General features: G+C 41.5%; 1 protein-coding gene across 4 annotated transcripts in view; it reads right to left on the bottom strand.

The window, feature by feature from the left end:
• Window positions 1-8,444: 8,444 nt before the first annotated feature.
• PIGG (phosphatidylinositol glycan anchor biosynthesis class G (EMM blood group)) overlaps window positions 8,445-15,551 on the bottom strand; it is an 89,470-nt gene continuing 82,363 nt past the window's right edge. For 2 of the 4 annotated variants that reach the window (XM_066339261.1, XM_066339264.1), the window contains one exon: window positions 8,445-8,877. In XM_066339261.1, coding sequence (XP_066195358.1) covers window positions 8,652-8,877 — 226 coding nt within the window. In that variant the 3' untranslated portion in view covers window positions 8,445-8,651. The remainder of the gene's footprint in view (window positions 8,878-15,551) is intronic. The other 2 variants (XR_010745813.1, XR_010745815.1) reach the window with 1 other exon arrangement.

Genomic DNA, 15,551 nt, shown 5'->3' with positions numbered 1-15,551 from the left:
GGGCATCCACAGCTTCTCTGAGAACTACCCTCCCATTAATTTATTTTTCTTTTCCTAATTCTAAACTACCTTCCTGTAGTTTAAAACCACTGCTGCAGGTCCTACTGAAATGTTTGTCCCCATCTTTCTCATAAACTCCTTTTAAGTACTGGATGGTGCTGTGAGTCTTCTAGGAGGTTTTTCTCCTCCAAGCTGAACAGCCTGAATTCTCTCATCCTGCCTTCCTAGAAATGCTCCAGCCCTCTGATCATTTTTGTGGCTCTCCTCTGGATCCACTAGGTGGATCTGCTAAGATCCATGTCTTTTTTGTACTGTCTTTCTAACTCCACTACATCAAGGCACATTGCTCCTTGCAGGTCTGAAGCTGCACAGAGGGTGATGATGACAGGATTCCATGAAGTGCTTTCTAGTCACCAAGCAAGGCTAAACAGATCTCAGCACTTTAATATTGTACTTTGGGATGCTGCTCATAAGAAAACATCCAGTTTTCTGGAGAAGGAGAGAGAGAGTTCTCAATAAGAGCAGGGAGTTTTAACTAACAGTTCTTATAAATCCTACTGGTCTTCAAACTAGACTAATTTTCCAGCACTGGTCATTTTGTCCACCCATGTTTTCAAGCCCCCTTTAGTTTTCTTTGCATTTCAATTCAGAAATAGAGTGGATTGAAGTTAGTCACAAGATTTCAGCCTAGCTTTTTCACATTGCCACCAGTAAGTTGAAGGATCGCTGCCTGTCTGTTCACTGTTTTTACATATTTCAGTCTTCTTCTTTTTCCTCTGTTCATGTATCTTCCTGATGTTTTCTATGTCCCATCTGGCTACTTCCATCTGATTCCAAACACTCCATCCACACTGTTCTTTTCCTGCCTGCAATTGTTCTCACCACTTCTCGTCTCCCGCCAAGTCTCCCCCTCCAATGACCAGCACTGCTCAGGGATAAGATGCAGAGTGCCTCTCCTAGTATCAGTCTGCTAAATGCAGACACAGCCTTGAACATAAGAGTAGCTGGATGTCTGTGTCATCTATGGAGAAGGCCTTCTTCATATGCTTAAGCATTTTCAGGATCTGGATCTTTGATACCCTTGAATTAGAGAATGCATCATTCTCTTTGCACAATCAACAGCACTTAAGGCAATTACACTCAGAAAATAATACTCAATATGCATATGCTTACATAAAAGCAGCATGACACTGACATTACAAATGAAGAATTAAACTGATTTGATCTTTGTTTTCCAAGAGTACTTCATACATCTCAAGCAATACAACATCAGGCAAGTAAGAGATTTCAGTGCTGGAAACTGGAAATGATTTCCAGGTTAGGCCTCTCTTTGTACTATGAGCAAAATGCCCCTAATTTCCGTGGGAACAAGCAATGCTCTACTGAAAAGCCCATTCCAGGGAAACAGTATGTTTAGAGGGGTTCAGGGGGTGGGGGGAGGGGGTGGGGGGGCATGTCACATGTAAGAATTGAAGATAATCTAATTGGTCTGATGAAAAGAATCCAGCAATTCGATTTAAGCACTTAACAGCAGGTGAAACACTTCCAGGGAAGTTACGCTTGCTCTGTATTCAGCTAAGATATTTTCAAACCATCACATATCAAAATACAGACTAATTATAGTCTTTGCATAAAAGAGGAAAACTGCCCAATCTCTGTGCTTTTGTTTCATCTAATCTACGTTCACTGCACTCCTCATGCAAATGAGCACATTTGTTACAAATGGAGTAAAATTACTTTGCTAATCATCTAGTATTTTATCATCTGAGTTTCAGGCTTTAAATATCTTGTTTGTCTATACCTGTCTGCTAGCTGTGGTATATAGCACATGGTATATTTTTGGTATCATGATGTTTGCTCTGCAAAATTCACCCTAGGGCAAGCAAGCAGGCTCCACACAAGTTGTCCACAAAATGCAGAAGGAAAGTCAGACCTTTATCTGTCTGTCTCTGCTGATCTGTGAGCTAGGAGAATGTTGTGTCCCTTCAGGTGGCAGGCAGCCCCCAGTCACATCCCTACAGCATTCAGTGAAGAGGAAAAAAGCATTCATTCCCAACTCACTGTCCAAGTCTCAGGCAGGCTGGGTGGCACTCCTGGCTCCCTTTCTGCTGAGTTGGGAATCCAGTGCACACAGTGTCACAGTGTCACATACCCTGACACATGCAGGAGTGTGGAGGAAAAATGGAAAGGGTGACTCATTTCTATTCTGCACTTGTACTCAGGAATCAAAACAAGCAGCAGCTGTCCAGACTCCACCACAAGGATGCTAAGGCAGAGTTGCAGGTGTTGACCATGGGTGTAGATAAGAGCCTTCATCAAAAACCCAGTAAAATCCTGCTACTGAGGCACATTTTTCAGATGACTGTCATTTTAGTGAGTGAGAAGGAAGTTGTAGGAGCTTCTTCACTTTGCATTTAAATAAGGTTGTTCCAGGTTTCAACACATGTTCCTTGCCTAAAGCCCATGTGCATGGACAGGTCAGGCTGCTGTTACGTGAAATGGACATTAGCTAATTCCTGAGTGCCCAATCTTTACAGAATCACTGAATTTTTTGGGTTGGAAGGGACCTCTGAAGATCATCCAGTCCAGCCCCCCTCCAAAAGCAGGGTCACTCTGAAGCAGGTATCAAAGGAACACGTCCAGGTCGGTTTTGAGTGTCTCCAGAGAGACACCAAGACCTCCCTGGGCAGCATGTTCCAGTTTTTCTGCCACCTTCAAAGTAAAGAAATTCCTCCCTGTGTTGAGGTGGAATTTCTTGTGTTATAGTTATGGCCATTAACCTTTGTTCTGTTGCTGGCACTGCTGAGAAGAGTCTGGCACCATCCTGTGGGCACCTGCCTTGGAGATATTTGTATGCTTTGATAAGATCCCCTCAGTCTTCTCGTCTCAAGACTAAACAGGCCCAGCTCTCAGTGTTTCTCTTTCTGTCTTCCCATAAGAGAGGCGTTTCAGACCCCTCATCATCTTAGTGACTCTCCACTGGAGCCTCCTCAGTAGCTCCTTGTCTTTCTCTCACTGAGGAGCACAGACCTGGACACAGCACTCCAGATGTGCCTCAGCAGAGTGGAGCAGAGGGGGACAATCACCTCCCTTGGCACACTCTTCCCAGTGCCCCCCAGGATCCCCTGGCCCTCCTGGCTAAAAGGGCACTGCTGCCTCATGGACAGCTTGCTGTCCAGCAAGAACCCCAGGTTCTCTCCACAGAGCTGCTTTCCAGCAGGTCACCCCCAGCCTGTGCTGGTGCCTGGGTTGTTCCCCCCCAGGTGCAGGACTCCAAACTTGCCCTTGTTGAACCCCATGAGGTTTCTCTCTGCCCACCTCTCCAGCCTGTTAGGGTCCCTCTGAGTGGCAGCAAAGCCTTCAGATGTGTCAGCCACTGCCCTCAGTTCTGTATCATCTGCAAACTGGCTTAGGGCTCATGCTATCCCTTCATCTGAATAGTTGATAAACAAGCTGAGTAAGACTGGACCCAGTATTGGTCCCTGGGGAATGCCACCACTACAGGCCTCCAACTGGATTCTACTCTGCTGGTCACACCCCTCTGAAGTCTGCCATTTCAGCCAGTTCTTGATCCAGTTCACTCTGTGTTCACCTAACCCCCATTTCCTGAGCTTACCTGCAAGGATGCAATGGGAGGCAGTGTAAAAAGCATTGCTGAAGTCAAGGTAGTAACAAAGGCCTGCCCTGGAAACTTTGTACATGAAACATTGTGGATATTTAGCCAAGAGATATGGGAACTCAGAATATCCTACAGCCTCTGTTTTGCTTCAGGTTTGATTCAAACAGGTCAGCAGTACAAATAAGGTCACATACATTTTGTTTCCTTCTCTTCTCCTTTCTCTCCACTGGAAAAAACTTCTGAGTAGGATGTTGAAATAAAAGCCTATTGGAAGTTAGCTGGCATGAATTTATATGTAGCTGAACTATTGGTTCTAGTCAGACAGCTGTCTTGATTATTGTGAATGCTTTTTTTAGTTGGGGTTTGGTTTGATTTGGTTTGGGGTTTTTTGCTTGGTTGGTTTTTCCTTTTCTTTTAATTCCGGGGTTTTCATAAAATGTATTTATTTTGGCCTGCTCAGAAAGGGCAAATGAGATTGACAGCACAGCCCACCCTGCAAAAGCCACCCCACAACAGAAAAATTCAGTAACACTGCTCTCAATAACTACCATTTTGTTTCATCCTTGCACATCCCTTACCACAGCTCTACTTGCCCTTAAGTGTTCTTCACATCCCACCAGGGAATCATCTCAGCCTGCTACTGAGAGCCTCAGGAAGGAGCCCCAGTGCCCTCACAGGGGTTCCCCAGGCTGCCCTCTGTGCACCCAGACTTGCCAGGCATGGAGCTTTTAATCACACACAGCTGAGATTGGCTCTCCATATATTAATCTTTCACACACTTCACACCTCAGACTGTGCCTTGTAAACCAAAGCTGTGCCCCACGCTGCTGTTCACCAAAGGATTTATCACATGCAGGCACCTCAGTGCAAGTGACAACACAAAGTGCTGTGCTGTGCTGGGGTCCCTGAGGCAGTGCCACCCACTTTCCTCTCTTGATGGATCTCCACGGAGTTGCCCTGCATGCTTAAGGCAAAGCAGGAGGGAAGTCACTACTTATGGGCTGTGGCACACCACTGAGCAACATTAAACACACAGCGTTGGAGACCTTCTGCTACATAGAGCAGAAAGGAGATGTTCACAGTCCCAGAAGTATGGCTTTGTCAGAGCTGTGGACCACAAATCTCCAGCAGAAACTGCATCTCCAGCTGTGAAAATCTTCTCTAATAGGCTTCTATCTTTTCTCAGCAGCCACCTTGTGTTCCAGTTGTGAAAGGGAAGGATCAGGGACCTTACTCCACTGACAAGGCACCTCCAGCATGGCTTTTGTGGAGGAACTAGGCTTTCAGTGCCACTGCCAAAAATCCTGACCACTGATGTGTAGACCAAGTTCAACCAAAATCTAAGAAGCTGTTCACTCACTCCTAAGCCACTCACTGCCCTGTATTGTTGACTCCAGTCATGTTATTCTCTTAAACATTTATTTAAAACAAAAAGCCTTCCACAATACAAACCAACTTGCGCCAAATCAGCAAGCCAGACACTACTCTCCAGTGCTGTCCCTGTGACCACAGACTTAGCTTTCTCACAGGACTACCCCATACAAACAGCCTTTGCAGGTCAGCAAAAGCTTAAGATCAAGAAGGACTATTTTGGGAACCCTTCAGCCTCCAAAGCCAGCAGCTTTTCAGGTTGGCTTTTTTTTTTTTTTTTTCTCTATTAGGAGAAGTTGAGCTCAAGTCTTCCTATCTTGATAGATAGAACCAGCTCTCAGGGTAACACATGCAGGGTCTTCTGAGTGTTTGGGACCTCATGTCTTCCTGCTGATGAGTAATACACCAACATGCAGTACTGGGTGCATATTTGCTGCAGATGTGTGTGTATGGGGGGGGGGGGGGGGGGGCATCTTTGCCCCTCGAACACTGATGAGCTGGAGAAAGGACCAGACTGGCAGGGCTGCTTAGCAGCCCATGGGCACCATCCTGCACCACTACCAGCCAGCGGCATGTGCCCAGGCTGTACTCCAGGCTGTCAGCAGCCCATTTCTCAAGCACCCTCCAAAGGGCGGTCCTCCATTCAGCATATACACCACTCCCCATACTTGGTGCCACTTCCAGATCTGCTCTGGTCTCTCCCTTCATCCAGCTTAAGAATGATCCTAAAGTGCCTTGCCCTAGTATTACATCACTTCTCTACCAACCAAGGCCGAGATGGGGTGACTCAGACCACTGAAGTCAAGAGCCCAGAGATCCAGTCCCCCTTCAAGCCCACCCCTCAGTGTGTGGCTACCAAGTACACCCTGCGGAAGGCCTTGCTCAAGTTGTCCAACATCCAGTGCTCTTCTCTTCTCCACAGAGTCTGTCATCTCTTAAGAGAAGAAATCAAGTACCAATGGGCCAGGCACAAATTGTCCTGCAAATTCCCTCTCAGTCATTTTCCCTCTATCTGTGGACATCAGTTACAAGCTTTGAGTGGCACTGACTGGTGGTAATCCAGTAAAATCTAGCAGAGCAAGCTGCAGACCACAGTAACTTGTTGCACTGTCAGTCCAGCACTGAAGGTGCTGAGCGGAAATATTTAACATGGCAAAACTCCAGAATGTATTTAAAGAGGAGTCTGTTCCTGTGCACAGGCACTATCGAGGAAGCCCAGGGTGATCCCACACTGGAACAGGGACTACACGTGACTTGGACAGAAGAAACTGGTATGCTCAGAACGGTAAAAAACTTCCCCAGTAGCATTCCTGTTCCCATGTCACTTGTCTCCTTGTCTGAGGGTTTTAAACATGCTGAACATGACAAGAAGTGAGGTGGAACAACTAACTAGTGAGATAAGAATTCGTGTTCAGGCATTTACTTTCTTGGTACATTCAGATCAAATGCCAAAATTTTATGTTGACTTAAAATAATTTTATTGTAACATAATCCCCCAGTTAAAGTCTGTTTGCCTGCAGCAAGAACTAATTAATTCATTCACTGACTAAGATTTGCATTGCCACAGCCCAAAAGCTCATGAAGCATTATTTCATTTGTGTACACCCAAAGAGAAATGCTGAAAAAATAAATAAAAACATCAATTCTGAAGTTGAAAGCACCATGTTTCTTTCTCAGATCATGTAAACTCATGAGTTAACTTGAGAGAGAGATAGAGTCTCTCCTTCTTCTTTTCCTTTCCTGGTCTTGAAGACCTAAGTAACAGCTTTCCCAAGCCATTTAATCCTGGATCCAATCTGGACATCCTTCAACTTCAGAGGAGAAGAGGGACACTGATCATTTAACTAAGTAATCTAAAAAAAATGCAATCTTAATACACACACAATAGTTTAGATTCCACTATTTGATAAAAGATATACTAGAAGCAAAAAATCCCCACAACCACAAACAACCCAGCAGGAAGGAATAAAAAACCTTGTAAATGTTATCCCACATTCCCACATTGTTTTAGGATTCTGTACACAAGAAGCAACTTCTGCTCTATCCCTTCCATCTCTTTATTAGCATCCTTTCTCTCTGACTCAAATGTCTCATAAACATACTCCGTATGAATTTTAAGGAGGGTTTCTTACGAACTAATGACATAAGTAAACAGAGAATATGTTGATAATGTCAACATGGCTGCTAGCCAGCAGATAACCAAAAAAATATTGACAATTGTGAAAATAGTAGACGTACATTCACAAATGCAAACTGTTTTAAATAACCATAGTTGGCAGTAAAAAGTTATTAGAAGTATTTAATTTTCAATCTTCCAGCAGGTCACAGTAAATGACATTAAGATCCAGTACTCTCTCCTCCAGGTAAAGATCAATATGTTGCCAGTGTATTGAAAACTTTATAGAGTTTTTATAGATGAAAAAATATTTCATTATTAGTAATCAAGATGGCCTATTATTAATGTATAAAAAACTAAAGGCCTACATTTTGAGATCAGCAATATCTGTAACATGAGACAAAAAGTACATCAGTGATTTTAACAACTGTTCTGTCAGCTATATCGGTCTTGAAAGCTTCCTTTTTCTGTATTATTATTAAAAGGTCTCTGTATGCTTCTCCTCTGATATCCCTTCAGACTAACTCATATTAGCCACTAACATGGACAAAACATGGACAAAACTAAGAGGCAAAAAGACCTCACATGAACACTGATAGTATAGTCATTAACATGTATCTTCTTGACAGAAGCAAGGAAAACAACACTGTTATAAATTAATTACAGCACACTCAAGTGAGATGGCTAGACAGGTCATTAAGGGGGTGGTGATGCAAACTGCGAACATATCTTTTACACCTTTTATTCTGCTGGTACTTAATCCATTCAACTGTTTTCCTGTTCACTGCTCACAACTCTCTACCCATGTGTGGAAAACATGATCAAATGCTCAGCATGGCTGCACTGACCTGATTTATCATTTATAAATTGATAAGAAGAAATATTTTAGCACAGAATAGACTCCATAGAAGATTCATTACTTTGACAATAAGTGTTTCTTATTCAGTGTCTGAAGTGCAGATCAAAGTCCATTACAAATAATGATGGCACTCACCCTACAAAGAAGAAGGCTGCTTTTAAACAGAAATGTTCATTGCCTATGCAAAACAGACAAACTCTCTTACCTGGGATGTTTGTACAACAAAAATTTAACAATTTCAATGCATCCACTAGAAAGAAAACAAACACAAAAACCACCTGAGGCTAGTGGATTCAGGATCTTGTGAACAGCACCTAAAAATCCTGCACATTTTTAGGATTCTATAGTCTAAGGAGGTAAAAAATTGTATCCACACAAGGTTTTTTCTGTGCCCATGAGGCACAGAAATTACAAAACATGTAATATCACCATTCTGTTTATTAGAAAGTGCTATAATGACAGCTATAGAACAAAAGGTATCCATGTAAAACCAGTTTATTTCAATTCATTATCTTTAAAGCAAACTCAGTTTTAACAGAAGACTGATATTGACTAAAATAAACAACTCTTTCAACAAGTTACTCTTCAAAATCTGCACAACAATTTAAAGCCAGTATTCTCCTCCTTCTGTTCCAGTGGCACACACTGGACATTGCAACACAGAACCACACACCACACACTTATTTTCAGTCTTGCACTTTGTAGGAGTGGTTCTGATCCATTGCTGTGAAGAACAGGCAGACAGCAGCTGTGATGAAGACATGCACCCCCTCATAGAGGAGCTTTGGCGAGAAGACACTCCATATGAACAGGTGGTAGCGCAGACCTGTTACCAAAACAACGTAGACAGCAACTGGAATTGAGCGCATTAGAGCGTAGCAGAAACAGCCATGACCCACTGCTGCAGAATTCCTGGTAACAAAAACAGAGGAGTTCATTCTCAGGCAAACTTACAAAAGACATTGGAGTTCCTCCCCTCTTTAGGCATTATTTCACAACACAAGGAGTATTCAGAGTTCTCCGCCTTGTGTTAGAAAGCTGACCATTAATGCAATGATGAACCAATAAAATTTGTTCTTGTTACCTTTATATACCCTATAACGTGTATGACAAGTGTAAGCATAGCAACTGTCATTGTAATAAAGGTGCCCAGTACCTTTATTCACTTCACACTTAGATCATTCTGTGCTTTAATGTATAAAATTGTCAAGGTTTCCATTAAGCAGTTTCAGGACAGCTTTGTCTCCTGTTGGCCTTACAGTGCTGTTCCACAGAACCTGAATGCTAAGAGGAAGAGAGGACTAGACTACAGCACTTCTCACAAAGCTTCCTAACCTGTTCAACAGACAATCCGATGGAATTTGGATCCCTCTGTCAAAAGCATAAAACTTGTCAAGAGCACACTGCTGCCCATAGCCAGCAACACTGTACAAAACAACATAAAAATTGTGCTACTGGAAAACTTTAAAAAGGTAACGTAACATTATCCAAAGAATACCACATTCTTAGGCTCACAGGAGTGACACATTGCACTCCTGTCACAGATGCTTAGCTCAGCTGGGTCCACTGCATCCCAAGAGATGTCTGCCCTGTGTAAGCTACATGGTCCAAATGTGCCACATTAATGTATTTTGGTGGGTGACATGAGTTAGATGAAAATGGAAGTGGAAAGGTTTTCTGCACTTTGATTGTCCTCCCTCTCCTGAGGTAACAACTCAAAGCAGTGACGCTGGGGTGGCTCCTGTCCAATTTCCCCAAAATGCATCTGCAGAGATTAACTTACACTAAATTCAGATGTTTACCCGTTCAGACAAAAGAAAGGATAAAACTATTTCACTGGAATAATAAGCGAACATTTCCCTCTCCCCATCAAAATATTTTACATCATCAGTTCCCAAGAGAACACATTGGCAAAGAGTGGAAATGTTTAACAGCAAAATCCTGATCTGAGAATCTGTTCTGCTCCTCCCAGTTTTTAATTCTAATCTTGTTCCAAGTAATAAAAATTTAACATGGCTAGCACTTCTGCAAGATGTTAATTATGACTAAGTAAGCTACAGAATGAGGTATTTTACATAAACCATTAAACTTCTTATTCTTTAAATAAAAATAACTAAGATACAGCTCTGTTTTCCAGTGAACTCAAGATCTAAATTCCCCAGGCTTTCAGTAGAAGGAAGAACAGGTCATGAAAGCAGAGTTTTAAAATCAAGAACAGTAGGCATAAATGACTGAAAATCATACATTCAGTTCACAGCAAACTGTTTCCCTTGCTGCTTGGCCAAGGAAACTGAGACTTGGGAGCGAACTAGACTGCACTCTGCTTCTGCATAACTATCTTAGTCTTCAGTGAGCTTGTATACATAACCAGCTTTATGTTTAATAACTGATTTTGCTGACAAAGATTAAACAAAATGCAGTTCACTCAGTCTTAGCTGTTTCCATGCTGATATGAGTTAAAACAATATTTGCAGTAAAAATAGTATTTGCAATAGTCAGATGACCACTGAGTAGACATAGGAAATGGCTTTTCAATCACACAAACAAGTATTTTTGAAAACATTTTCTAGTGTTAAAAAATGCACTTGATAGACCATATAGATGAATCCCTAGGTCAATGACACAATTATTTCTGTATTCTGGTATCATAAAAATAGCTAATTGTTTTCTACTTATAGGATACCTCTACTTACGAAAGCTCTCAGCACTCACTTCACCTCTCAAGACAACAGATACCTACCTTCAGAGGGAAAACTTGGCCAGTTTCACTGTATAATGCAGTGATGCAATTTAGAGAGGGCAGCAAAAGCATGCTGTATCCACAAAGTTAAACTGTTAGTGGGATTCAACAGCAGAATATTTAGGTTTACCTCAGAGCTGGTGAAAGTACTCAAACATGCATTGCTGTGGACAGAGCACTGGAATGACTGAGCACCAGCAGTTAGACCTACTTGGCCTGATCCTAAGGCAACAACTTAGCTCTTCACACACATCATCATTCTTTCCTCTTACTTTGGCTTCTACAGACACAGTGCCTACAGCATCTCCAGGCTACAGGGAAGGTAGCACCCAGGGATCAGGCAGCTACTGACAACATGACCATGACAATCCAGCTAGTTTAGCCAGTTTCTGAGTTACTCCAAATGAATTCACCAAGAGAACAAAGAAAGCTGGTTGTGGGACGCCACTCATGTATCCTCATGTTTATGATCTGGAGCAGCCAGTAATGAATAACCTTGCAAATTTTCAGTGCTGTTTCAATTAAAATAATGGAAGACTATGGGACACATCTAAAGTATCAACCTGTAACTAGTCCCCACTGAATCCTCTCTTCAGCATCTTAAAGGAGAAGAGCATAGACATATATAAACTGTGCACACTACCTCCATGTTCTGATCCAAGCAGCCCACTATTAAGGTCTCTGCACAATGCATGAGTAACAAAAAGGAATATTCACCTTCTCATACTCAGCTCATCTAGGAAGTTAGCTTACGAGGACTTGAAGGAGAAATCTATATGTATTACAGATGACAAAGCATATCCAAACTTCATGTGAGATCCAGGACAAAACAACATTTTTGGAGAGTTCTGAATCGAAGAACACTACAGATTAAAATCACTAAATATGCTGTAATTAGAATGCAAACATTAAGTATGGTCCAGAGAACTTGTCTTTCAGCAAAAATTGTCTCTTTTAAATTATTTAAAAATTAGTAAAATAAGCCCAAGAAACTGTTATATTAATAGGTTTACCATTTCTTTGGATATCCTAAACCCTAACTGTAGATGTTTTCATCAACAAACCTTTCACCTCTCAATCCATCTCTAAAGTGCTGCTAAGATGAGTAATATAAGGCTTGCAAAATGAAAAAATTATGATGCCAAAAAAAGAAAGAAAGAAAAAAAAGAAAAACAACTATTTTCTTGTGAAAACATGTCTTCTAGTTATATAGAATACTTGGCAGCTGGTGGCAACAAGTTTCGTAGCTTAAAAACCAGGCAAAAAATCTCCACAGACAGTCCTACAAATGCATCCACAAGGAATTCTAAAATACACTTTACAGTGTTTACAGTGTTCCAACCCTTTTTCCAACACACTGTATCAAACAGTTCAGAAACATGGAAGTATATGAAGGTAGAATACCCTAGTATTGTAGCTTTTCTAGAGTTTGAGGAGGAGGCTCTTTCTGGAGGGTTTCAGTATGAATGTGCTGAATTCTTTCAATGCAAGTTACCCTGCACCATTTCCATCCCCCCTTTCTAGTTGAATATCACTGCCTAGGTTATCTCCTACTGGAGATACTGAATTTGCCTATTTGAAGGCAATTTTTACCATATTAGTATCTTCTACAGTATTAACTGGCACTTCTCTTTCAAGGCACTCTGCAGTTCCAAAGACCTCCGGGTTTAGTGCCCTCTGAAAAATACCGGGCATTTTGTTCATCTCCCTCATATATACTAATGAAGGGTTGAACTCAGAAATAAACTGTGTACCACTCCAAATGCCTCCAACATCTTAGAGTATCTGCAATGTGTAAGAAATTTCTCTGATCTAAGCAAGTATCAATCAGTTCGGCAGCAAGAGCAAATTTGCTACATCTCTCCCACATGTCCCACTCTCACTTAGTATAATTCTACAATACAATTTTAGATTATAGAACACAATCCTGCATTGTCATGGAAAATCACTTTATATTTTTAGCAGTTCCAAGGGAACCATTGAAAATTTGGAAATTTACATTATTAGCTCTGGTAGAAACTACCCATCAGAGCAACATTTTTAATGCTATGAAGTCACAATTTTTGTCACCACACCCTATCAATGGATAAATGCCAAAAATGGTGGCTGCCAGCAAGATCAAAGGGCTGTAGAGTGTATTCTGCTGCCATGGAAATGATGGAAGTTGGGGATTACTGATTTTTCCTCTGCCTTCTGCAGCCTCTTTCCCAGTAAGAAAGGTACAACTACCCAAGCAAGGTCATGTCTGTGGCAGTAGGTTACAGAGGACTGCAGCACGTGTGGACTGTAGTACAGGGTTCAGCAGGTTCTCACAAAGATTTAGCTGTAAAAAACTATTAGGACTTGAAACTTCAATTCTCTTCATTCCACCATCAAGAGTATGAAAACCAGAATTGTATCAATGTTTTTTCCTGTTTTCACTGCTAGCATGATCAGTTGCACTGTGAGCTTCATGTCAGCAAAACAAGAAAAAAAAAAAGGAAAAAAAAGAAAAAAAGAAAGTAAAAATAAAAAATAAAAAAAAGAAAAAACTAAAAAAGAAAAGACAAAAACACCCCAAAACAACAACAACAACAAAAAAAAATCCCAACACTTAACACCAAAACCTCAAAACCAAACCAGCCTATTCCTGTTGTTGGCACTGGCCCAGATTTTACTGCAGCAAGGTACAACCAAACCATCCTAACAAGTAAAACACAAATCCTAAATATTTCTAAGCCTAGCATCCATCAGTTTTCTGTGACTATTCTTCCAAAATTTGCTAAACACTTTGTAAGGTTTCCAGCAGGAAAAAACCCTGAAGCATTTTACACTAGCATCATACATGCAAGGAATAACAAGGAAATGTATAGCCTGATTTTCTCCTAAGGTGATTCTGCAGTCTTTCCTGCCCATCTTTGTAAACAAACAGTTATTCTTCCTTATCTTAGCTAAAGGTGTAAAGAAAAATTGCATCCAACAATTGTTATTGACAGATGGGATCTGAAGAAAATTAACACTAACTGTTAGCGTCCAAGTTATTCAAATAAATTCAAACTTAACAGGTTAAAATATACCAGTATAACAAGACACATCAGCAGTGACCCAAGACATTTCTAGAAAGGTAAAGCAGAATTTATTTAAGGATGGATAAGAAACTGGCCAGCAAGACCAGAATGGGTGATGATCTGTGTTTTTCACTCAGTGTGGCAGCCAGTTACAAGTAGGGTCCCACAGTGAATGTTACTGAGCCCCCAGCTGCTCTCTGTTCTCATAAATAGTCTAGATGGTAGGATTGAAAGTACCTTCACTAATGCGCTGTTGGCACTAAAATGGATGTCGAGGTGAACACTTTAGAAGGGAGAGCTGTCTTACAGAGAGATCTGGTCAGGCTATCAAGACCTTTATGAAGTTTAACAAAGACAAGAGCAAAGTCCTGCACCTGGCCTAAGGGCTAGGATGCATGTGGCTGGGAAACAGTCACATGTTGCTGAAAGGGATCTGGGGGTACGGGGGGACAACAAGCTAAACATGAGTCAACAGAGCACTGCTGCAGCAACAGGTAAATCATGTCCTGGGCTGCATCCTCAAGGGCACCACTAGCAGGGAGAGATGTGATTATCCCAACTTTACTGAGTGCTTGTCAGGCCATACCTGTAGTACTATGTTCCGTTCTGGTCCACCACCCTTCCAATAAGACATGGACAGGCTGGGGGGGCTGTCAAGAAGGACTGGAGAGGAAGAAAGAGCTCTACAGCATAAGGCAGTAGGAGTTAAATCTCTTCTTCACAGAGAAGGCTCAGGGAGACTTCATCACAGCGTTTGTGTACTTAATTACTTAAAGATGGCAACAAAGGATGGAGGTGCTCTCTTCACCAGGTGGTACATGTAGAAAACATAAAGCAATGGGTACAAGTTGCACTGGGAGACATTTCATCTCAGACTAAGAAATACATGTTTTATAGTGAGGACAATTAATCATAGTTACAATCTTGCCAGGGATCTGGTAGTGTCCTCATCACTGAGGATTTTCAAAACAAGACTGGACAGCATGCTAAATGATCTCATGGAGGCGCCTGTTCCCAGAAAAGGCTGAACCAGATAATCTTTTAAGGATCTCCAACCTGGGGTGTTCTGTGGTTTTGTGAAGCAATGCTCACTCTTCTGCACTGAGGGCAGAGTTAATTCTTTCTTGTATTTTTCCACTACAGTAACTATTTTTAAACTTGTGACTTAAATAAAATAACAGCTCTCTCCTCAAAATACTCCTCCTATCCCAGTAACACACACATTCAAAAAGGATTTGTTAACTTCAAGAAAAGGTGTGAGAAGATAGAAAAATCCTAGACAAACACAGAATGACAGTATGTCATGTACAGTCCTATCCACAGCTACCAGAACCATGCAGTTATGTTGGCCATGCAACAGAAGAGAACAGAAAACTAATGGCAAAAAATGAAAAAACTTCTAATAGCAGGACTAAGACTATAGGACTAGGCCTACACCAGCAAAAGTACAGGTTACATCTAGAAAGATTGTTACTATCAATGTAAGCAAAGGCCTACAAATATGACCCTCTCTTTCCAGCAGAGTTCTCCTGAATGACTCTACTTCTGCTTGAGAAGCAGCATTAACTACTCAGAGTCCACCATCATCATGCAGCTCTTGCTAATTTAAGAGAGGAAACAAAGTTGGTACTATGCTCCAATCTGTTTCAGAATAAAGAGGCAGAATATGCAAAGTATCAAAGAGAAAGGGAGGATGGGATAATTTTTTCAGTGCACTATGTATACTTCATGCATTGTATCAGAATATTGCTCCAAATTTTCTTCACAGCTTTTTCTAGCACAACGCACAGCATATTCAT

The sequence above is a fragment of the Sylvia atricapilla genome, chromosome Z (assembly GCF_009819655.1).
Source record: "Sylvia atricapilla isolate bSylAtr1 chromosome Z, bSylAtr1.pri, whole genome shotgun sequence".
In the NCBI taxonomy this organism is placed as follows: domain Eukaryota; kingdom Metazoa; phylum Chordata; class Aves; order Passeriformes; family Sylviidae; genus Sylvia; species Sylvia atricapilla.
This window is presented reverse-complemented; position numbering and strand designations above follow the sequence as displayed.